Raw genomic sequence first — 25,376 nt, forward strand, 5'->3', positions numbered from 1 at the left:
CCTCATAGTAATAGCTTGCATTAACTTTTACATACTCTACGTACTCTAGGTTTTTTGTTTTTGTATGTCATAAGCTGTGTGAAAAAGTATAAATTCAGAATTTGTGGGTTGAAAGGGATCCTAGAGACCCTTTAGTTAACCCCACCATTTTACAAATGAGAAAACTGAGACAGTTTAGTATTTGCTCAAGATGACTTAACAAGTTTCTTGTAAAGTGATTGTCTAGTTCAAGTTCTTTTCCTTATACCATGGTGTGTAGTTGCATAACTGTATTCTCTATCTTCTACAAAACTACAATTTCAAAACTAATATTGTTTGTGAAAAGAGACTATACTTGTTATATCATAGATCTCCAAAACAAAAGCTTTAAAATCTAAGTCAACAGAAAAATAAAGCAAAATAACAGGTCACTTAATTCTCTCAAACTGAAAAAAGCTGAAAGGCTTTGATCACTAACTCAGCATATTCATACTATCTGAACTAGGTTTTTGATGAATATTTTCCAAATACTATAAACCTTATCCTCTATTCAGTGTTCCAAGTGAGAAGATAGTATGCCTCTTTCCTGCCCCCATTTTCAACCATTAACTTTTCTGTACATAACATGCTATTTTTTGTGTATGTCATCTCACTAGGGCCCTCTGCTGTTAAATTGAAAGATGGTTTTCTGGTCACTACTCTTCTGCAACTATGAGTGTTTCTGAAAACATTTTTTCAATATTTTGGTAAATAGCAAGGACATTGTATGAACCTCAAAGGTTGCAGTGTTGTCATGTTAGCTGTCTATCTGCCCTGTTAGCTCCACTGGGTAAAGAACTGTGATAATTAGGTCAAGTTGGGAGGCTGATTCTTCTGAGAGCCACTCAAATTAGTAAGACCTACTGCAGGACCACAAACCATCCCAGATCCTGACTTAACAAGGTCTATAGGGGTACATGTATAGATCAGAGCCAATTCCTCAGCATGACTAATGATAAAATGGCTTAAAAGTGCACATCCACAATGACATGGGTCATGACTTTATATTCATCTCTCTATATGAATAAAATAAATATAGTACAAGGGAGAATGATCATGGGAATCAAAGTAGTATGTTCCTATACAAGTATCTTTTAATATTGAACAATGTTGCTCTTGTTGTTATATTCTAAAAATCTACATTCATATTCATTCATGTAAAATAAACTGTAGAGCATGAATGTGAACAAAACATATATAAGTAAACAAATGTATACACATGTGTATCTACTTCCACTCCCTTAGTAAAGATGTATACAAATGGAGATAAATAATTAGTTGGTGAATCTGGACCTCTTTATCATTCTAATGTCTATTGTTCTCTCTTATATTAAGTCTTCTTTGACTTGATTATGTATCTTACTACAGTAAAGTGTTGAAAGAAGAAACATGAAATGGAAAAACACTCATGCAATTTAAAACTTCTGTGACATCATTTTTATATGAGTACTAATAACTCTAATAAAATCAGTAGACCAATAAGCTTCATGAAGGTAGGAACTGATTACCTTGTTCATCATTCTATCTCTATGGAGTATTCAGCATTTAGTACAGTGCCTAGCATAAAGTAGGCTTTCTATATAATTATTAAGTCAATGACTATATGAATGAATAAATAAAGGCAAAGTATTAAAACCAATTGATTGTCCTGCCGAGATTATTAATAAGTCAGATAGTTTTCCTTGGCTATGTATAGTTCACTGTTCTAAGAACTCTACATGTTAGTCAACTCATTATTATTATTTCCATTTTACAGATAAGGAAACCAAGACATAAAGAAATAAGGCAACTAGCTCAAAGTCACACTGTGAGTTGTAGGCCAAAGATTCAGATTCAGATAGTCTGAATCTAGAGCCTATGCTTTTACCCACTGTGATACAGATTTCTAGAAATGCCACCTCAAAAACATACATTTTAAAAGTACTTTTTAAATAGTAAAAACAACAACAATAGCTGGAAGACTTGAAGGATTTTTTAAAGTAGTTGGAGAAAGGGAAGTTGAAATAAGGCATGAAAAAGTTTGTAAAAATGCAGCACAATAGACTTTTAAAACATCCAGTGTAGAACACCCTCAAATATAAAAGTTATTCTAAAATTTATCTCAAGAGAATTTATCTAAAGTTAGGAACTAAGGTTGGATTTGAAAATTTTCTTTCACATAAGATTAGACACTAAGTCTTTGATGGTTCCCTAACTTAAAAATGAAATGAGATAAAATTCCCTGTTACCACCAATTCATGTCAAATTTCCTTGTTGAGAAATTCTAACAGCATTAATGTGCTGATATCTTACCTTTTCTTTTTGCTTATGATCATATCCATGGTTTGGAGTAGTCGCCGTTCCAGGGCTACAATATCTGTGTCAGTCACATTCCTATAATAAGCACAAGCTGTTAGCAAAGTTTTGGGTTCCATTCCTGGGCATAATACAAGGCAGCTGGAGAAACACATAAACCTCAATTGTTACCCTATAATTCAAGGAACTATATTTTTTCTGAGGAATATTAAAATAACTATAATAAGCAAAAATGCTTTTGTTGTCATTTTTTAATAGCTAATTCTTCTGAAGCCTCAGGGAAGTGGAAGGAAACTAGCTCTCTTATAGACTTGCTTAACTTTGATCCAGTGACATTTAGGATATACGTGTATGTACAGTTTTAACTTGGCATTGTCAGCTACTGTTCTACTTCTGGGAGGAACTGATTTGCTGAAGTTGAGACTAGCTCACATGGCTGTCCACTAAAAATGTGTCTTTAAAAAGTGGGGGTGAAAAGGGGGTGGAGAAGGTAACACTGAAATTGCCATTTTAAAAATAAATAAATGTAGGACAAATAACAAGGGCAAGCAATGTAAGTGATAAGACTTATTTGAAAGATTCCTAGGTCAATGCCCATAAGGACAGAGAGGAATAAAAAGGCAGTGTCATAGATCTAATGTTTAAGTATTAATGATGGTGGCATGATGTGACATACGTATTCAATAAGTAATGGGAAAAAAGGAAAGAGACAAAACTCTTGTTACCTGAGGAAGTAGGACAGGTAAGTGTATGGGCAGTTGACAGCACCAAATCCAGAAAGAAGAGCCATGAGAGTCACCCCAATCACACCTACCCGGCTGATGAGTTGTTCTATGGACAAGATCCCTAAAAATATCAAAGCACATCAATGCCAGGTGACACAGGCAAAACGGCTTTCATCTGCACAGCGAAAGGGGACATCACTGAAAACAGCAACCATTACGTTTAGCTAACTTACATAAGCTAAATTTTACTTATTAATATGTAGATTTTTCTCTAATAAATATGTCTATTGATTTTCTTCTTATCCCAAATGCTTCCAGAGCCATCTCTATTCTTGGGTAACGGTAATAGTAAAATAATAACTACAATTATAAATAACACTTATTGTCTATTTATTCAAGGTAGTGTGAACTCTAACAAAGTAAGGTAGTACTTTTAGTAAAAGGTTTGGCAAAAAAATTAGGAAAGCAAATCTGCTGGAAAAGTATAAAGAGCAGATACCACTTCTTACTATAGTTAACTTCAATCTATACATTTTCCCCTAATGTCATAAGCTCTTTACCTACCTTTGTCTTATTCATTTTTGCCATCAATACGCACATAATGCATCTAATAAATGGGCTGAATTTATAGAATGAGTAATTCAAATGTAAGTACGTGAGTTTTAGATACTCAGTTGTATTCTAATTATCAATAGTTTCCTATTATTTGAGAAGGCTGAAAATCAACTTGGTAGTTAAAATAAATGCTATTGTTGATGTATTGGGGATATATGAGAGAAAGCAATGCTAAGAATAACTCAGGAAGTTTGGTGTCACAGGAAAAAACTAGTTTAAATTTGTTTTCACTTCTTATTTCTAGGATAGAATCACTTCAGCCAACCACTCCTAAGGCCTAATGCCAGAGCTGCCGTTCAGGAATTCTACTAGCTTTGAAGCTGAACTTCCAATATTTGAGTCCTCTTGTGCCTGTATTTCCACTACACCATTTTAGAGGTCATTATGACTGCTGGTCTCTAGTCTTTTGCCTCCTCCGACCTTCCATTTCCTTCTTTGCTGAGCTTGGACTCCAAGCTTGTTTGCTTTAACTTCTCTCTCCAGGATTTTCAGTCCTCTACTCTCCTCCTGAAGCACTGGTCCTGCAAACTCCCAACTCTGGATCAGTCTAACACTCTGCCTTCCCTGTGCCCATGACTGAGCTGCCCCAAACTGCTAGAATGCATACTGACATTGATGCCATTACAGGTGTATGGTCTCCAGTCTTAACAGAAATCACACACTACTAAGGAATCCTTTTCTCGCCCTTGGTCAGCCATTTCTCCCCCTACCCCTCAGCAGATACTCTTTAACTCATTTTTCCAATCTGTTCTTTTTAGCTAATGTGCTTATTATATAAGAAAGAAGTTATAAGACATAAACTACCTTCATTCTACTATAAATATTTACATCTGTAATCATCCTTCCAACTTGCCCCCCTCAGAACAAGATGGTGTCCGAAGCTAAGACTTTTCTACCTGCGCTTTTGATCTAATTCCCCTTCCACCTCCTCCAAAATCTTGTTCCATTTCCTGTCCTCTATCTCTCGTATCTTCAATCTTTCCTCCTTTGCTGGTTCTTTCTTTTCAGTTTCAAGTCTGTTTCCTAAGAAAAAGTCTGTCCTTGGCCTTGAGTTTACATCTAGTTACCAATCCTCTCTATCTACCCCTTAATAGCCAAGCTTCTTTCACCTCCATTTATTCTTCAATTGGCTGCAATTCAGCTTTTAACCCATTCTTCTACACCTAATAAAAGTACTTTCATTAATAATTGTAATGGCAATAGAATAGGTAACACTCACCAAGCACCTGTTATATAACAGGTACTGTTTTAAGTATTCTACTTACAATTAATTTAATCCTCATAACAACCCTATGAGGTGGATATTATTGAATATCACATTTTATAGGTGAGGAAATGGAGGCACAGAGAGGTCAAGTAACTTAGTCAAGGCCACACAGCTAACAAGGGGCAGAGTCAGGATTCAAACCCAAACAGTCTAGCTCTAGAGCTTGGACTCTTAGCCATTATTATAATATGGTCACGAATTTTCTTCTGGTTGCAAAATTCAACAACATTTTCCAATCCTTGTTTTATTTAATCATTTATGACATTGAATCATTCTTATTTAAAATTATTTTCCTTTCTTGGCTTTCATACCACAATTTCCCTTGGTTTTCCCATTTCCTTCTCTACTTGCTTTTTCTTGGTCTTTTTTTTTGCTCTGCATGGGCCAGAATTCCTTCTTTCATTTCTGTCTATACATTTTCCTAGGGTGATCTTGCCTGTTTCCCCAGTTTCACTTAATGGCATTTAGCTGATGTCTAACTTTTCAGATTCCTGAAATTATCTCCAAGAGGACAGATAAATCCATACCTTTTTCCTAAGTTCCTGACTCGTGTATCCAATTACCTACTGAATATCACTTAGATGCACACAGGCAACTCAAATTCAACATATCCCAAACTAAAATTATCTTCCTTCTTCTGTATTACTTATCTCAGCAAATGACATCATCAACTATCTAGTCACCCAAATAAAAAATCTATACCACTAGTCTCCATTCTGTCTCTTATTCACTCTTGAATACACCAGTCTTTTTTACCTCAGGGCTTTACATGATGTTTCCTGTGCCTTCCTGCTGGGTCTACCTTTGATCTTGTCCTTTAAATCTCAGCTTGAATACCACCTCCTCAGAAAGGTTGACGTTAAGGACTTGCATTAAATTTGATATCCTTATCTGCATTATTCTCTATCATAGCAACCTGTTTGCTCCGTGATGACAATAATCACAATTGGCAACTATGTGTTTATATATTTACCAATTTACTGTTTAGTCCCTCCTTCTAGACCGTAAGTTTCATGAGGGCAGAAACCAAGTTTATTTTGTTCATGGTTGTATCTCTAGCACTTAATATAAACTAGGTGCTCAATAAATATTTACAGAATGTTAAATGAATGAATAAATCCTCATCCAAATTCTGTTGATGCTACTTTCCACATATCTCTTGAATTTGTATTCTCTTTACAGTAAGGAATCATGTCTTATTGATCTTTGCTTTTCTTACTGCCTGGCACATGGAAGGTGTTCAACAAATGTTTGTTGACTGTGGGTACATTATTATCGCCCAGTAACATTAAAAAAAATCCAAGGGATTAATACAGGTTGTTAAACATAAAAAACTGAAAAAAAAGTCCCCTCTCCTTTTATTCTCTTAATAAAGGTGATGTCCCTTTACTAAGTATCTTTTTCTGGTTTAAAGTACCTTTAGATACTACCTACTTAATCTCAGCATTTCTATGAAGTAAAGGTTAATTGTTATAATTCTTGTTTTCCAGCTCATAAATGGAAAGTCAGATGGATAAGTGACTTGCAGAAGACCATCTCACTGTTGCTATTTACTCACAGAGATTCCTTCTAGCTTCATATGATTTCTTATTCTCTCTTACTCTTTCCCACTAGGGAATGTCTTCCAACCTTCCTAGGTTCAGGCACTGCACAAGGAATACTTTCACAGACATTTTTTCATATAGGTAAAGATTGGGTCTTATAGTTATTTTGTGGTCTCCATAGCAACAAACCATATTGGTTGTTGGGAGAGTCCTGGGAAAGCTCTAAAAAGGTACCTGGCTGCTTCTCAGTCACTGCCTAAACTTTTCTTCCTACTTATTTCTCTTACTGGGTCAAATTAATTAGATGCTTGAACATTCAGAAATAAAACCAAAATGCTTATTTACCAGAGCACAAAAGAAAGACTAATACTGAAACTATCTTCTTAGCTCTTCTTCTCGGTGTATTCTTCAGGACATTCCTACAGAATTTAAAAAAGGGATGGAGAAAGGTACGATAGATGTGATGGTCTTCATCTCCCCTTGGGCATGGTCTGGCTGCACTGGTCACGTGAGCCAACTGCTCACAAGAAGAAAACTGGAAAAAGGTGTCAGAGTCACATCTTTGGACTGCATGTGAGCTTGCGCTATCGTTGTAAGCAGCCCTGGGGTCCTTTTACAACTACTGTCCCTCATTTCTAGTATCACAAACAAATCTGTCTCTCTGGGGGTTTATTTGAAATAGTTTAAGAGTTACATTATCAGGGCCTCTCTACCCTAAATCTTTCCATACAGTGACATGGGCATGCTGACCATATTAGCAAATCCTAAATTCCTACCCAGAGTGTTACATTCTTGAGCTCATCTACCACCTTGGAGAACCAAAAATTTTTTTTTTCATTCACTAATTCAATAAATATGTATTAAACACTTATTATGTGCTAGGTTCCAGGTTAGGCACTAAGGATACAAAGATAAATAAGATGTAGTTTCTGACCTCAGGGAGCTCACAGGTTAACGAGGAAGTTGGAAACAAGTAATCATAAGTTTTAAAGGTGATATAAGTACACTGAGGCAGGAGCAATTAACATCTCCTAATGATGGCCAGGAAAGTCTTCTTAGAGGAACTGACAAGAGTTGAATACTAAAAGAATAAATAGGTATTTTCCAGGTAGACAAGAGGTGAAGCATTGTCCAGGCTGATAGAACAGCTCTAGAAACTTCAAGTAATTTGGTAGGACTGGAGGACAGATAGAGAAAGAGAGCAGTCGTCAGGACTTGGAAAGTCTTGTATGACATGATAAGAGTTTGAATGTTTTTGGTATGCTGGTGCTTCTTAACTTTTGGGGACTTATTTAATGTTATGTGAAATTTCAAAATAGCTATTTTTGTTTTAAAAATATACAGTTATTTATGATGTTGCACATGCTTTTAAAAACTGCACATTTCCTCTGACACTCCTGCAGGAGAGTCTTATAACCTCTCTCCCCCAAATCCCTGCTCTAGGCAATGAGTAGACTCGGAAGGACGCATGGGAGGTATGTATGGCAGATTCAAGACACTGGTTCATTAAACATTCATTCCAATGCCTTTCTAGCATGTCTTCTTGTACTGTTAGAATCTGGAAAGCCAAAAGCTCTTTCCCAGATTTCCTTGAAGCTAAGGTTCTGAATGTTACCTAGGTTGCATCATATTCACTTGCCCATGTAAGACCTCAAATACAGACGTGAATAATGTGGGAGTGGTGACAACACTTGGGAGCTGGAGCAGCTGAAGCAGTTTCTAATGTCTGGTCCCTGATCATATGTCCTGAGTGGCAGGTGACAACTTTCATGGTTTTTAACTCCCTAATACACTGTAATAAATCACTTTCTGCTTTAAACTAGTTAGAGTAGAATCTGTTTTCTGCTACAAGAACCTTGATAGATACAGCAGGATAGTGAAATGAAAAGATGTGTATTTTTTTAAAAAAAAGCTCCAGTATATGAAAGTTCCAGTATATTTATTACAGGTAGGCTCTAATCTATTTTTTTAATCTTTATAGGAAATTTAATTGGTTTTTTTGTTTTGTTTTGTTTTTTGTTTTATTTTTTTTGGCTGTGTTGGGTTTTCGTTGTTGCGTGTGGGCTTTCTCTAGTTGTGGTGAACGGGGCTACTCTTCATTGCGGTGCGCGGGCTTCTCATTGCGGTGGCTTCTCTTGTTGTGGAGCATGGGCTCTAGGCACGGGGGCTACGTAGTTGCAGCTCGCGGGCTCTTGAGCACAGGTTCAGTAGTTGTGGCCCATGGGCTTAGTTGCTCCACAGCATGTGGGATCTTCCCGGACCAGAGATCCAACCTGTGTCCCCTGCCTTGGCAGGAGGATTCTTAACCACTGCATCACCAGGGAAGTCCTATTTTATATATATTTTTGGGGGTAGTATTTATTTCTGGAGTAGTTCTAGAAGAACTTGTTAGGTGAGAGATTTTTGTTCATTGTTTTTAGCACAGAAATTAGGGCTATGTCCATGACCTGTTCTTGTATGTAAGATGAACTTTTTTGTGTGAGGAGAGACACTGACTCCTAAAAAGCTTTTCATCTACTAATTGTGTTTTATGTCATTGCTCTTTGCCAAAATACATACATTCCCTAAACACGATCTTTATTATCACTTAAGCAGGGGCCATTTCTTCTGGGTCACAGACCCCTTTGGGAATCTCATAAAAGCTTATGGATCCCTCACTTCCAAATACACATACAAATACATTCCCATAATTCTGCATAAAATATTAGGAAGTTAAAGTTAAGGATACCTTTCTCCACCCATTACTCCCTTAAAGTTCATTCACTAACCTAAAGTCAAAACTCCTGCTCTAAAATGATAGAAATCTGTTCCCAAACCAGCATTTGATACCTCCTAGGATGAAAGAAAAATTCAGTTCAAAACCAGACGTTTTTTAGAGAAATAACTTGCTATGTTTCCCATAGTAAATAGTTTTAAAAAATTGATTTTTTTCAAATTAGAAAATTATAAACAACACTTTCCCTCTCCCCACCACATATACACTCACCATGTTTTGGGCTGAGAATTGGAAATGGATCTCCTAGTTTCCAGAAGAAATACATAAAGGTCAACCATAAGAGACAGGAAAAAAGCAGTCGCTGTTTATGCACTAAGAAAGAGGAGACAAGGTGAAATAGATATATGTTAAAGAGCTTTCTCTACATAAGTTTATGGGATCATGCTAATTAATATTTGGCTGGCTTGCTCACTTGGCAAATGAATGATGGAACAATATAAGTTTTAGAAATTGTTTTCTAAACCTCTTACCATCATAAGAGAAATTTGGCTGAAATTAAGATATGGGTTGAGTTAGGGGAGACTTCTTTTTTTTTTTAAGAATGCAAGAAGTCTTGGGCTTCCCTGGTGGCGCAGTGGTTAAGAATCTGCCTGCCAATGCAGGCGACACGGGCTTGAGCCCTGGTCCAGGAAGATCCCACATGCTGCAAAGCAACTAAGCCTGTGCACCACAACTACTGAGCCTGTGCTCTAGAGCCCGTGAGCCACAACTACTGAGCTCTTGCGCCACAACTACTGAAGCCCGCGCGCCCTAGAGTCCGTGCTCTGCAACAAGAGAAGCCACCGCAATGAGAAGCCCCTGCACCGCAACAAAGAGTAGCCCTCTCTCCCCGCAACTAGAGAAAGCCTGCGTGCAGCAACGAAGACCCAATGCAGCCAAAAATAAATAAATAAATAAATTTTAAAAAAAGAATGCAAGAAGTCTTTTAAAATGACAGTTAAAGGGGGGAAAAAGGTCATTTTCTGATAAAGTACTAATAACAATTCCCAGTACAAATCAGAAAGTACAAATAGTACCCTGCATTGGAAAAATGAAAGGAAAGATATTATAGTAGAAACAAATAAAGCTGTGGCAGGACAAATAACCTAATCATTCATTCAGTATTTATTTTGTACCAATCTTTTAAAGATGCTGTGTATGAGATGCCCTCAAACAACAGTAGCTACTGAAAGCAATATAGAAATGAAGCTCTCTACAGCCTCAATCCCTAAGAATAATCATCTTATGTGCTGACATGAGGGTAAAATACTCACATAGTCGGATGTTGCTCACAATAAAATAGCCAATGTAAAAAGGCACCATGAAAACCAGGATCAACAGAATTACACACAGGTTCATTTTCCAGTGAAAATAACGGGAGCTGAAACAAATGTCAAAGAATATCACTAGGAGGGGAAGAGGGCAGCTACTTTCACTCTCTTTAGTCTTCCAAAGGATCTCTTGCTCTCTGAACTCAATACTGAATATATCCCATCTAATTAGTCAACTAGGTTGTCACTATCTGCTCATTTATAGAGATTAAAAAATACAAAGTTCTGAAAGGTATATATGGCCATCTTAACCTCCTAAGAATTTTACTTATTAAATTGAGAATGTTAATGCTCTAGTTATATTCATAGACAATGTATAATAACATTTATCAATATATATTATTGGTAGAATGACTTGTCTCACTTACCACTGGGAGTCCTATTTCAATATGAGTTAAAAGAAAATAAATGTTAATAATAATATGTGTTATAAAGACACATAAATACTTCTTCTGTACCCTCAGTAAAAACATCTGATTTGCATGACCACTTTTACTACTGCTTATAAAATATATTTTACTTATTGATTAAAATATTTTTAGGGCTTTTTCTTTTTATAACAATTTATTGAGACATAATTCACATGTTTAAATTGTACACTATAATGGTTTTTAGTATATTCACATCATTGTGCAACCATCACTACAATCAATTTTAGAACATTTTTCTCACTCCATGATGAAACCCAGTACCCATTAGCAATCACTCCCCTTTCCTTTCAACCTCCCCAGCCCTAGGAAACCACCAATATACTCTCTGTCTCTATGGACTTAACATATTCTGGACATTTCATGTACGCAGAATCATGTAATATGTGATCTTTTGTGACTGACTTCTTTAACTTAGCATAATGTTTTCAAGGTTCAACAATGTGTAGCATCTATCGATACTTCATTCCTTTTTATGGCTGAATAATATTCATACCATTGTATGAATATACCACATTTTGTTTATCCATTCATTAGATGGTGAACATTTGGATTGTTCTACTTTTTAGCTATTATGAATAGCAATGCTATAAATATTCATATAGAAGTTTTTTGTGTAGACATGTTTTAATTTCTCTTTAGGTATCTACCAGGGAGTGGAATTGTTGGGTCATATAATAACTCTATATTTAATTTTTTGAAGGCTGCCATTATTTTGCAAAGTGGCTGTATCATTTACCTTTTACCCATAGCAAATGAGGGTTCCAATTTCTCCACAGCCTCGTCAACACTTGTTATTGTCTTTTTGATTATAGCCATCCTAGTGGGTGTCAAGCGGTATCACACTGTGGTTTTGATTTGCATTTCCCTGATGGCTAAAGATGTTGAGCATCTTTTCATGCGCTTATTGTCCATTTGCATATCTTATTTGTAGAAATGCCTATTTAGATCCTTTGTCCATTTTTTAATTGTGATATTTGTCTTTCTATTATTGAGTTGTAAGAGTTCTTTATATATTCTAGATAGAAGTCCCATAGCAGATTCATGATTTACGAAAATTTTCTCCAATTTGTGGGATATCTGTTCACTTTCTCGATGGTGTCAAGTTTATTGATTTTAAACTTACTTAAAACTAGGTCTTGTTTCAAAAAAGGTTAAGTGGTTTATGAGTACATATAAAATACAGGATGATGAAATAATCTATAAGGAAATAAGAAAGGAAGGAAAAACAGTGGCAAAATATAGGTAGACTATCAGGCCAGGCCTGATGGTTATTATGAAAATGCTCACCATAAAGTTCTAGAAACTCGCTACAGGTGGGTCATAAATTTAGCTTTACGTTTTCTAATAGTCAATGTAAAACAGAAAAATTGATCAGTTAGATAAACCATAGTGTATGTAAGAAAAACAAATTACATAAAGTAAGCATAATTATTACTGATTTATTATTACTGAATTATTACCACGATCATATTGAAATTTCTCCAAAGATTTCATAAAGAAGAAAATATGAGGGCAATTAACAATATTCTTCACAACATCCTTTCAAGAGAAACACTGATGAGCTTCAGAGGGCTATTTCTTACTGCTTACTCCTTAGTGTAGATGGCAGGAATCATAAAACAAAGAGCTATTCAGTAAAGGCTACCCTACAGAGAACCAATACCATTTGGTTTAGATAAACTGACAGCTTTTGCTCATCTGGACTACCCACTTTTGAGCATCTAGAGAAACAAACAATATGCACATCCTCCAGGCAATCATACTTAGTGGTTCAGCTAAGTTTCTGAAAGATACTGGGAGGCAGTGGGTTTGAAATGACAAGTGTAATCCATATTGCCAATTAAAAGCAAACCATATATTTTAACTGTCATTTGAGCTGAGGGTAAAGTGACATTCTCTAGAGAAAATTAAGGATACCAACAAGATTACATATTTGAATAGGAGGCTATACCACTTCTGTTTAGAGAGGAGTCAAAAGAATACTCTTGGTCAGGTCCAAGACTTTCCTTTGAAAAGTATTCTGAATAGTCAATGCACAGGTAATAATATATGATCACGGTCCATAATTCTGTTACATAGTAGGACCAAATGTTAGTATGAAAAAATAGGTATAACTGAAGACATGTCTCAGCCTACCCAATCCCCCAAAAAGCACCTAAAGAAGAACCAGATTTTAGCAATGCTACTTCCATACTCTTTAAGATAAGCTATTTGAGGAATATAAATCCAAGTAACTGAGTGAGGTGTCTTACTATATGGGATTGTTAATTATAAATGAGTCAAAAGTTGGGGGACATCAGCTACCAAAAACAATAATTTTGGTTTTAGACTATTTGAGTCATAGTCCTTTCTACACTACTTAGATCACTACTTATGGCCAGCCAGGCACCTGTTTTTATAAATGAAGTTTTACTGGAACACAGTCACACCCATTTGATTACATATTGCCTATGGCTGCTTTGGCTCTACAACAGCAGGGCTGAGTAGTTGCAATAGAAACGGTGTGGCCCACAAAGCCTAAAATATTTACTATCTGGCTCTTTACAGGAAAGGTTGCTGACCTCTGCTTAGATATCAGTAAAACTTCCAGGTTGTGATAATAAATTTTTTTTTCTAGTTTTATTGAGAAATAACTGACATAGACCACTGTATAAGCTTAAGGTGTCTAGAATGATGGTTTGACTTACATATGCTGTGAAATGATTACAAAAGGTTTAGTTAACATCATTCTCTCATACAGATACAAGAAAAAAAATCTCCTTGTGATAAGAACTCTTAGGATTTACTCTCTTAAATCTCCTATATATTACACAGCAGTGTTCTAGAACTTATTTATCTTATAACTGGAAATTTGCACCTTTTGACCACCTTCCTCCAATTCCCCCTCCTCAAACCCCCCACCTCTCGCAACTACCAATCTGATCTCTTTTTCTATGAGTTTGGTGTTCTTATTTTTGTTTTTAGGTTCCACATATAAGTGAAATCATACAGTATTTGTCTTTCTCTGTCTGACTTATTTCACTTAGCGTAATGCCTTCAAGGTCCATCATGTTGTCACAAATGGTAGGATTTCTTCATTTTTTTATGATTGAATAATATTCCATTGTATATACATTCCACACTTTATCCATTCATCCTCTGATGGACACTTAGGTTGTTTCCATATCTTGGCTATTGTAAATAATGTTGCTATGAACATGGGGTGCAGATACTCTTTTGAATCAGTGTTTTCATTTCCTTTGGATATATTTCCAGAAGTGGAATTGCTGGGTCATATGGTAGTTCTATTTTCAATTTTTTGAGGAGCCTCCACACTGTTTTCCATGGCGGCTATATCAATTTACAATCCCAGCAGCAGTGCACAAGGGTTCCCTTTTCTCCACATCCACACCACTATTTGTTATCTTTTGTCTTCTTTTAAAAAAAATTTTTGAAAAATTTATTTATTTATTTATTTTGGCTGTGTTGGGTCTTTGCTGCTGCGCGTGGGCTTTCTCTAGTTGCGGTGAGAGGGGGCTACTCTTCATTGCAGTGCGTGGGCTTCTCATTGCAGTGGCTTCTCTTGTTGCGGGGCATGAGCTCTAGGCACACAGGCTTCAGTAGTTGTGGCATGCAGGCTCAGTAGTTGTGGCTCACAGGCTCTAGAGCACAGGCTCAGTAGTTGTGGCGCACTGGCTTAGTTGCTCCATGGCATGTGGGATCTTCCTGGACCAGGGCTTGAACCCATGTCCCCTGCATTGGCAGGCGGATTCTTAACCACTGTGCCACCAGGGAAGCCCTCTTTTGTCTTTTTGACGTAGCCACTCTAACGGATCTGAGGTGTGGTTTTACTGTTTTCATTGTGGTTTTAATTTGCATCTCCCTAATGACTGGTAATGCTGAGCATTTTTTCATGTACCTGTTGGCCTGTAAATCTTCTTTGGAAAAATGTCTATTCAGGTCCTTTGCCCATTTTTAAATTGGATTATTTGGTTTTTTTGCTATTGAGTTATGTGAGTCCTTTATATGCTTTGGATATTAACCCCATATCAGACACATGGTTTGCAAATGTTTTTTCCCATTCCAAAGGTTGCCTTTTCACCTTGTTGATGGTTCCTTTTGCTGTGCAGAAGCTTTTTAGTTATATATAGTCCCATCTGTTTGTTTTTGATGTTGTTTGTGCTTTAGGTGTGATTTCCAAAAAAATCGTTACCAAGACCCATGTCAAGGAGTTTTTTTACTATATTTTCTTCTAGGAGTTCCATGGTTTCAGGTCTCACATTTAAGTCTTTAATCCATTTCGAGTTAATTTTTGTGAGTAATGTAAGATAGGGGTCAAGTTTCATTCTATTACATGTGAATATCCAATTTTCCCACCATCATTTATTGAAGAGACTATCTTTTCTCCATTGAGTATTCTTGCCTCCCTTGTCAAATAGTTGACTGTATATGCTTTGGTTTATTTCTGGGCTCTTAAATAAAATTTAATAACTAGCATGTCTTAATGGTCATAGGATCTGTATCTAGCTCATCCAAGAAAGGTTTGGATTATTAAAGAACAAGTTTAAAAGCAGCTGAGTCAGAACATATTCCTGTTTTCCCATACTACAAGTTCTTAATTTATCTATCAAGAGACCATAATTATCAACTCTGATTCTCAAAAAAGGAATTTGAGAATATAATCTCTCTGTAAGTCTCAAGTATCAGAGGTCTATAATGAGTTATACAGCTTAGCTCAGCATTGACTCCTGACTACAGAGACAATGCCACTTTATTCTTAAAAGACTTTTCCATGTAGTGATAAAAAAGTACAAGATTCTATATAGAATAGCTGATGTTCTCTACACACAAACATGGGCCCCCAAAAAACTCAAGCTTGCAGTTTAACAAGCAAGAAATATTTTGGATAGACTGTTCAATAAACTAAACAGGTCTGTTATTTGGAGGAGGACAGGAGTTGCTTTTAAAAAATGCTTTAAAGAACACTCTAAGTTCAATCAGACTTGAACATGCCTATGAAATCAACAAAATTAACTCGATTAGTAAGAACTGGAGTTCAGTCTTCATAGAAGCCCTTAACTAGCTCTGAGAAATTCCGATCTTTTCAGGTAGAGATTTTTCAATCAGCAGGACAACGTGAAGGGCTCTTACTGGGATTCAATCAGAGAGCAGCCTGAGAAAAATAAAACTTCTCAGAGTGAAGCCTGGGACCTAGGGTCTCACAGCCTCAGTCTCAATTAGTACTTCAGAACTAATGCTCAGACTTGTTTTCCTGCTATTTCATAATCTTTGTCAAGCCAGTTACTAGGTGCCAGGGACCTGTATTTGCTATGATTATTACAGTTACTGAGACTAGACTAACCACGTGGTGGATTTTTTTCAGATATGGGATCCCAGTAAATCTTCCACCATAAAGAAAGTAACATAGGTCTCTTTAAGAGGAGAGCTAATTAGTACTCTTACTCACCTGCTATTCAATACTCCTAAGATTTCAAAGATGATGAGCTCAAACATGGTGCAAGAAAATGCAAAAGTCACAGAGAAGATCACCTGTACCACATACTGACGCACCTGTTAAAAGTCAAATAGAGACTAAAAGTCATTTCCTTGTGTGAAATATTGAGTTGATAACCTTCTGGTTACATGTCAGAAAACTTATATTAAGGAAATTCTCAAGTTATTAGAAACAGGGCCATGACAGTAACTTGTCTGGAGCTAAAGAAATAGATGAAAGTAGGTAGTACTTCTAATTCATGGGTCACTATTATCATCCTCCTCCTGTGGATGAAAAATTTAAAGCACAAGAAGATGAAGTGACAGGGTCAGAAGTAGCATTTAGAATTCCTGATGCACACTGACAAAAAAAAATTACAGATTTATATATACAGGTTAGTGCTAAAAGGCTTTCTTCAACATTCTGCAGACCTTGGTCCAGTTTTAGAACCTCCCCAAGGAGGCCTTAAAGTATTGAGCAGAACAGAATCTCTGGAATTCTGGGCTCTTTCAGACAACAACTCAAACTCCCTGGGGAAGTTTAATGGAGAACATACTAGAAATGACCCCAGATTGTCCATAACCATTGAGCTTATTACTAAATGAGAAAGATTAATTAGGAAATGTCCCGTGTAGGCTGTTGTCTTTCTGAATTCAAGGCTTAAGATACGAATCGAACCAGCCTTAGAATTTGGTATTAACTTAGGATGTAGGATTGGTAATTAACACTGAAGGCCAGATACCAAATGAATGAGCACATTTATGAGACATTATAAGTTAAATTCTCTCCCAAGGAATAACTATCTGCTATTGGTATATATACTGATATGACTAAGGCATGATATTTCTTGATCCTGGCTTCTGGGCTATACACGACTTGCCTAAAAAAAAAAAAAAATCAACTAAGCTTAATTATATTCTCCAATTTAAGAATTATATAGTGGCAAAAACTTCCCATCTTGGGAGTGAATATGATTTTTCTTTTTTTTTTTTTGACCATCACAGGTCATGGAAGTTCAAGCATAACTCATTTTGTTTTTAATTGAAGTATAGCTGATTTACAATGTTTCAGGTGTACAGCTGATTCAGATATATATATATATATATATTTATTTATTTATATATATATATATATATATATATATATATATATATATATATATATACACGTTTTCAGATTCCTTTCCATTATAGGTTATTACAAGATACTGACTATAGTTCCCTGTGCTCTACAGTAGGTCTTTGTTGTTTATCTACTTTATATATAGTAGTGTGTATATCTGTTAAAACCAAACTCCCAGTTTACCCCCCCAACCCCCCACTTTCCCCTTTGGTAACCGTGAGTTTGTTTTCTACGTCTGTGAGTCTACTTCTGTTTTGTAAATAAGTTCACTTGTGTCATTTTCTTTAGATTTCACATATAAGTGATATCATATGATATTTGTCTTTCTCGAACATGATTTTTCTTTAATGGAGGTATTTTTCTTGTCTCATTTAAAACAATCTAAATTCATATAATACTAGCATAATCAAAATGATCTCTTCTCACCTCGTAGTCCTTAAACAGTTGTCGCATGAAAAAAAGCCACCCAAATCCAAAGAAAAGTATCTGGAGGAGAAAGAAGATAGAAGGTCAATATACATAATCTTTTGAGAAATGCCTTCTACAGACTATTTTACGATAAAAGGTCGCCTAACTAAATAGCTTATTTCAGAGATTAAAGACGACATCCACCCATATAAGATCTACTTATTAAAGTCCTCAACACTGGGACTAGATGTTGAAATGCTCTTCAATTTTTGAAATTATCCTTGTTTAAGTTAGACAAAAAATTAAAGTATATATTTTTCCTGTAATCTTATGATAATCATTTTATGAGCCAGAGAAATTAGCAAATAAAAAAGGAGTCACTGAAACTTGCTTCTTACAGATGATTCCTGCTTGCAAGTATTTAGAAAAACAAAACAAAACAACTTCAAGGAAAAGGAGTTTTTTTTAAGATTTTTTTTAAAAAGGAAAGTAGTAGAAAGAGTGATATTTTCTATATGTTTTCCTTCATGGACCTTTCTCAGATTCTCCACCATCTTGCCTAATCCACTAAAGTGGTTTCCATCTCAGTATAAAGCCAAAAGATTGCAGGATCTCACTCTGTCAGTTTTAGTTCAAGCTGGCATCAGAGACAGTAGCCACATGACAGCTCTGTTCAGCGTTCTAAAGCTCATTTGTTTTCCACTGGCAAATAGGACTTTCTCTACATACACACACTCTGACACAACTCCTCTTTTCTTCTTATATTGGCTAGGAACTTTATCGAAGAATAACATTCTTTTTTTTTTTTAAATTATAGTTGCTTTACAATGGTGTGTTAGTTTCTGGTGTACAGCAAAATGGTTCAGTTATACATATATATACATATTCTTTTTCATATTCTTTTCCATTATGGCTTATTACAGAATATTGAATATGGTTCCCTGTGCTATCCAGTAGGACCCTGTTTACTTTATATACATATAATAGTTTGTATCTGTTAATCCCAAACTCCTAATTTATCCCTCCCCCACCCCTTTTCCCCTTTGGTCACCATAATTTTGTTTTCTATGTCTGTGAGTCTGTTTCTGTTTCATAAAAAAGTTCATTTGTGTCATGTTTTAGATTCCACATATAAGTGATATCATATGGTATTTGTCTTTCTCTTTCTGACTTACTTCACTTAGTATGATAATCTCTAGGCCCATCCACTTTGCTGCAAATGGCATTATTTCAGAAAACAAATTCTTGTATGCCTTCCCACTGACTTTAGGAGCAAGTGTGAACTTCTGAGCATGGTTTAGCAGACTCCCCCTCCTCTTGTTGTGTCCCTCCTACCCACCAAATTCATATTTTCAGCCACATGGAACTGCTTTTGCTTTTTTAGATACAACATTCTTTCATACCAAGACCTTGGCAGATGTTATCCTTTGATGGGAACTTCTCTCCAGTCCCCTCCCTACTTATCCTACAGATCGTAACTTAATTATTACTACCTCTTGAAGGCCTTCTCTGGCCTCCCAAATACAGGTAACTTGCTCTTTTTATATAATCCTATTCTACCCTGTATTTCCCTTACCAAAGCTCTCACCACACAGTTTTTTAATGTCTAATTTAAATACACGCTTTTTAAAAAGGCATTAGACTGTAAGTTCTGTGAGGCTAAGGATCCCGTTTGTCTTGTTAATCTTTGTATCTTCAGCACCCAGCACAACACCTGGCACACAGCAGGCTCTCCATAAATGTTTGCTGAGTGGATAAATGGTCCACAGTGAAAGATGTTTTGTTCTTCAGGAACATTCAACCTCAATTTTTTGGTAATAACTTCTATGTGCTGTGCTAGGTGCTGGGGACAAAAAGATAAGTAAGATAGTTACTACCCTCAAGGAGGTAGAGTATAGTGGCGAAGACACTAAATAATTATAATGTGAGACATGCACATGATATTGTAAAAGAATATGAAAGAGGGAGACTAAACCAATCTGGCAGGGGGTTAGGACAGATTTTTCTGGGGACGATAATACCTTAGATGAAGGAGGTTTTAATTTAGGGTTAAAACCTGATATCATGTGCAAATTTGGGGGCTGTATGCATTTCTCTAGAGAGAGGTTCCAAGGTATTCACCACACACTCAAAGGTTTCCACCATCCCTAAAATATTAAACAAACAAACACTCTTAAAAGATGAAAAAGAATTAGGCAGGTAAAAGACAGGTAGTGGGGGTAGAAGGACCGGGCTTTCTTTTCAGACAGCAAAGGGCATGAGTAAAGGCACAAAGGTAAGAAATATCGGGTTGGCCCAAAAGTTCCTTCGAGTTTTTCCATAAGATGTTATAAGATGTTACGGAAAGACCCGAACGAACTTTTGGGCCAACCTGATAGTATGGTATATATTGGTAACTACACACGGTTTGGTGCTGCTGGAAGATAAAATTCAAAGAAAGAAGTGGTTAAAAATAAGGCTAAGAGAGGAGGAACAGAGGACTAATGACTGAAAGCCCTGGGGGCCACTGTAAAGAGCTTGGATCATAGTCTGTAGGTGATGAGGAGTTATTTAAGTACAGAAAAGACATGGCTGGGTTTATTTTGTATAGAGCACTATGGTAGCTATTTGAGGGAAACAACACTGTAGAGAAAGAAACATGATAGGAGGTTGTTGCAGCAGTCCCGATGAGAGACGATAAAGACCTGAATTAAGACATCAGTGGTCAGAGAGGAGGCAACAGGTCTGAGTACTTAGAAGGTAAAATCAGCAGGGAGGAATCAAGGATGACTAGTTTGGGATACAGGATGAAGAGTGACACCACCCACTTTACATAAAGACTACTGCAAGAAAACAAAGGTTTGGGAATGGGGGTGGGAGATAGAACGATGATGGATTCACTTTTAGATGTGCTAAGTGCTTGAGGGCAATCCAAATTGACATAAAAGACAGATTAGGAAGGTAGGGCTGAGATGCACCTAAGAGCTGAAACCACCAAAGAATATGAGATCATCCAGGAATAGTACATAGAGTGAAGAAGGCAATATGCCAAGAAGAAAACAGTAGAGGGAAGGAATGGGAAGAAGAGACCAGGAAGGAGACAGAGAAGGAATGGTCAGAGAAATAATAGGCACCAGGACACTGTGGTATCCTGAAACCAGGGGAATAGAGTTTAATGGAGTGTTAAATGAAGCAGAGACGGGCAATAGTACCAGGACTGAAAAATGCTCAAAGGATTTGGTAACTTGGAGGTCAACGCTGACCTTCGGGAAAACAGTTTGAGTGGAGGCAGCAACCAGACTCTAGTGGGCTAGGGATGCCCGGGGTGGGGGGGGCGGCGGCGGGTAAGGCAGTAGAGACAATAAGCACAAATCACCCAAGGGACAGTCAAGAATGAGACAGAGAGAAGACATTAGAGAGTAGCCTAAAGAAGAATGTGGGGTAAAGAGAAAAATTTACAGGCCAGGGGGAAGAAAGCAGTAAAGAGATAAACAAATATGAGAAGGAACTGACAGAACACTGGAGGTGAGTTGATGATGCTATTAATTTATTATTATTAGCAACAGCTACCTTTTACTGACTATGTGGTATATTCCAGGAACTCTAAGTGCTTAGCCTTGCAATCTCATTAATCATGAAAACCAGATAAGGTAGGTTTGATTGTCTTCATTACAGAGAAGGCTGAGGCTTAACAGAAGTTAACCCATTTATAGTAAGTTTCAGAATCAAGATTCAAGCTGAAGTCTGGGTGGCTGACTCCAAAGCTTGTGCTTTTAACCACTTCCCAATAAGCTGCTCCATGATCAAAGGCACGGGTGGAAAACATCGCCTTAAACAGGAGTAAGGGGCACCTTATTTTCTCACATGGGAGGAAAGGAATTGGGAATGGTTGTGGATATAAATAACTGCTTAGATTAAGATGTAGGAAATAGAAGAAGCTCATACCTCTTGGCCTCAGTTTTGTTGATAAAGTAGGAGGCAAGGTGATCTGCTAAGAGTAGGAGAGGCGAAAATGGAAAAGAGAGCTTTGAAAAGAGGGATAAAGACTCAGAGAAATTGTGAGGGGAAGGGAACAAGCAGCTGATTAAAGTCAAGAAAAAAAACGATTCAGTGAGCTAAGGGTGTCCATAAACTTACGGCATTGGCAATCTGCACAGTTGTATGATTTTCTACAGTAGCCTTTAGGCCCCTGAGTTAGTAGTAGACAAACTATAGCAGTGATCTGAGTGTGGACTTTTATATGTAGGTAAAGAAACAAGAGGGTATGAGAAAGTAGCTTGGATTCATGAATCCAGACCGAGTAGAACAGGAAGAGGGTGAATAGATTAGGAGAAAATACCCCTAGACTACCTGAGACATCCTTTGGCTATTATAAATCATTACCAGTGGAGACATTTAAATTTATAGTCTAGAGGCCATATTTAAATGACTTCTGAAGTCATGACTGCAGGTGGAGAAGTTAGAAATTTAGGGAGTAGTGTATATGGTGGAGATGGATGAAAAAAGAATAAAATATTTCACTAAGAGCACTCTGAAATGGGATTTAGACAAGGAAAAGAAAACAAGTGAAATTGATAAGTCTATATGAGGGGGTGGGAAACGGAAGAAAAAGAGAAAAAGATACATACCTTTATATTTCATTGTGGGCTCCTTTCACATTGAAGAAAAGTTTAGGAAGAGTTTTACACAACTAATATGAAAAAAAATACCAGGAGAATTCAAGAAGTCCAAGATTAATATGAATTCTGGCAAGATTACAGAGGATCTAAAAAGCATGCAAAAGGGAAAAGCGATTTCAAACATTTTTGCAAATAAAATAGAAAGTGCACAGCTCTTATTCAAAAAGAATATTTCTGAAATTGTGCAGAGTCTTGACCTTGGGACTTAAGAGTGTACTTTGGAACTGATAAGTCTTATGACTGTAGAGAAGGCTGAAAACAGAGGTTAGATAACAGTTGCTTTTACAAAAAATAACTCCTACATTGAAAATTAGCTACAGATTTGAAAAAAATAGATGGCCATTGGCAGGACAGTTATTAAAGAACTGACAAGAAAAGATCCCTTTCTTGGATCATTTATTTACACTTTTATTTATTTAACAAATATTTATTAGTGTCTAATATGTGCCAGGTCCTAGGGGTAGAATGGCAAACCAGAGAGCATGGACACTGCCTTAAGGAGTTTATAATCTATGGAGGAGATAGACAAGTAATTACGAAACAATGTGATAGTGCTGTTATAAGTGAAGTGGGCAAAGGGTACTAGGAAAACATGTAAAGGGACGTCTAGTCCAGTCTGGAAGAGGTTTTTTGGATATCCATGTTGAGATCTGAAGGCTGAATAGGAGTTAGCCAGGAGAAAGAAGTGGAGGGATATGGGGAAAAGGTCCAGAAAGAGAACAGACTGGTGGAAACCCGGAGGCATGGTAGTAGCATGGCCAGGTTAAGGAACGAAAAGAAGTTTAGTAAGGCTAGTGTGTTATAAATTGAAGTGAGAAATGGTGAGGGCCAAGGCTGACGTGAAGAGGTAAGAGCTGGGTCTCATCATAAGAGACCCCATAAGCCACATTAAGGATGTGAACTTTATCCTGTGACAATCTCTACACCAGGATGTTGCCTGAGGCAGACCAGCTTCAATATGTGACCTCTGATTTCAGATTTCGTTTCAAATAAATCTTTCAGTTCATAGAAAACAGGAAAAATGAGGGGAAGGTGCTTCTAAGGTAATCACACCTCTCCAGAAAGGTGCTTTTTATTAAATATTTACTAGGACTACTATGTGCCAGAAACTGATCTAGATGCTGGGGAATACAGCAGAAACAAGACGGAGAGTATCCTGGACCTCATGGAGTTTACATCTAACAAACACAAACAAACAAGTGATAGATATGAAGAAGGAACTAAAACTGGGACATGAGACAGAAGGTGGCTGGAATGGAGGCTACCTTGACTGGGGGTAGGGCATCAGGTAAAGCCTCCCCAAAGTGACATTTTTACTGATACCTAAATGATGATGAAGTAGCCACATAAATATATGGACAGAGAACAATTCCACGCAAAGGATTCTTCGGGTCTTAGTTCCTCACTTGTAAAGAGCAGGTTTGAGAATTAAATTTAATATTGCATGTGAATGCGTGTGTGAAAGTTAAAGTATTATATGGCATACGAGACCAGAAAGCCACTTTCTTGGTTCAACTTGTCAATCAATTATATCCACGTTAAAAATGGTTATAACCATCTTAGTGGTTATAATGTAACGCCAATTTCCTCATGACATTCTTATTTTTATTCTGAGTGAAAAAAATGCTACTTAAATATTGTCATTTTTCTTGAGTTGGTACTAAGGCTAAAAATAACCCGGAGTTGTCATAAAGGGCAACAGGAAGCCTTGGAAAAGTTAGAAAAGCAAGAGAATTACATGTCCAGATTTTTGTACATTGATGCATTTGAATATTATGCAGCCAATAAAAACTATAGTTATGAAAACTTATAAAGAATGGTAATTTTAAAAACAAAGAATTTATCATATCAGGATGTTCCTTGTTTCATGCTCTCTAAAATGTTTTAATAAAAGGTTTTCAAGAAACAAGGACAATGCTCCACTCCGAAGACAGAAGCATTAGGATAAAGCAATACAAAAACAGAAACCCCCCCCCTAAGATTTAGTTTACTTTACACCCCCAGAAGGAACTGTTTCTGTCATGTGCCACTTGAAAAAAAAGAACAATTAAGAAAGAATACTTTAAATTACTGGAAAAATGGGGGGGGGGGAGGTGGTAGAGGCAAGATCAGTAATTAGGTAGGTCTGAGCTTCTACAAATTTTAACAGTTGGCCAACAAATATTTATTGAGTGCTCGCACTTGGAGGGAGGATAGGGCTATGAAGAATTTATCTCAAAAAATAAATTCATAAACAAATACATAAATGATATCAGTGCTATGATAAATGCTGTGAAGAAAATAAAACAGAGTAACTCAACGAACTGACATGGTAAAAGCAAAAGGCTCACTAGACGAAGTTTCTATAGAGCAGGGACAAGTCAGTGTCTTATTTTAGGTTTGTATCCTCAGAACTTTATATAATGCTTGATAAAAGTTTGCTGACTGTACGAATGAATGAAGGTGGCCAATCGGGAAGGAAAGAGGGTTAGAAAAAGATCCGAAAGCGTGGGCAGCAAATAGAGGATGAAGGATGGAGGTGCTACTGTACAAACGAAACCTGATACTTATTAGATCTCTGAAGTGACGGCGGCAAATTTCTCCGCATCCTGATTCAGGATTTGACAGCTAAACCAGCAAAGCCCTCACGTGTCCCCAGGAGCCAGCAGGGATTGGCGAGTCGAGCCCTCCGCGCCCGGAACCACACTCTTCCCTAATCCATGAATCAGCGGCGCAGTCCAGAGCTTCGGGGCAC

The 25,376-nt window shown here is 36.8% G+C and overlaps 1 protein-coding gene across 5 annotated transcripts in view; it reads right to left on the reverse strand.

Annotated features, from left to right (window-relative positions):
- GPR89A (G protein-coupled receptor 89A) overlaps nt 1-25,376 on the reverse strand; it is a 55,159-nt gene that overhangs the window by 29,215 nt on the left and 568 nt on the right. For all 5 annotated transcript variants that reach the window (XM_082367659.1, XM_082367660.1, XM_082367658.1 and 2 more), the window contains exons 2-7: nt 18,003-18,062; nt 16,428-16,531; nt 10,494-10,600; nt 9,451-9,552; nt 3,039-3,159; nt 2,311-2,391 (exon numbers count right to left, since the gene is read on the reverse strand). In XM_082367659.1, the coding sequence (XP_082223785.1) occupies nt 2,311-2,391; nt 3,039-3,159; nt 9,451-9,552; nt 10,494-10,600; nt 16,428-16,531; nt 18,003-18,062 (575 nt within the window). The remainder of the gene's footprint in view (nt 1-2,310; nt 2,392-3,038; nt 3,160-9,450; nt 9,553-10,493; nt 10,601-16,427; nt 16,532-18,002; nt 18,063-25,376) is intronic.

Source organism: Balaenoptera borealis (genome assembly GCF_965194805.1).
Source record: "Balaenoptera borealis genome assembly, chromosome: 1".
NCBI lineage: Eukaryota > Metazoa > Chordata > Mammalia > Artiodactyla > Balaenopteridae > Balaenoptera > Balaenoptera borealis.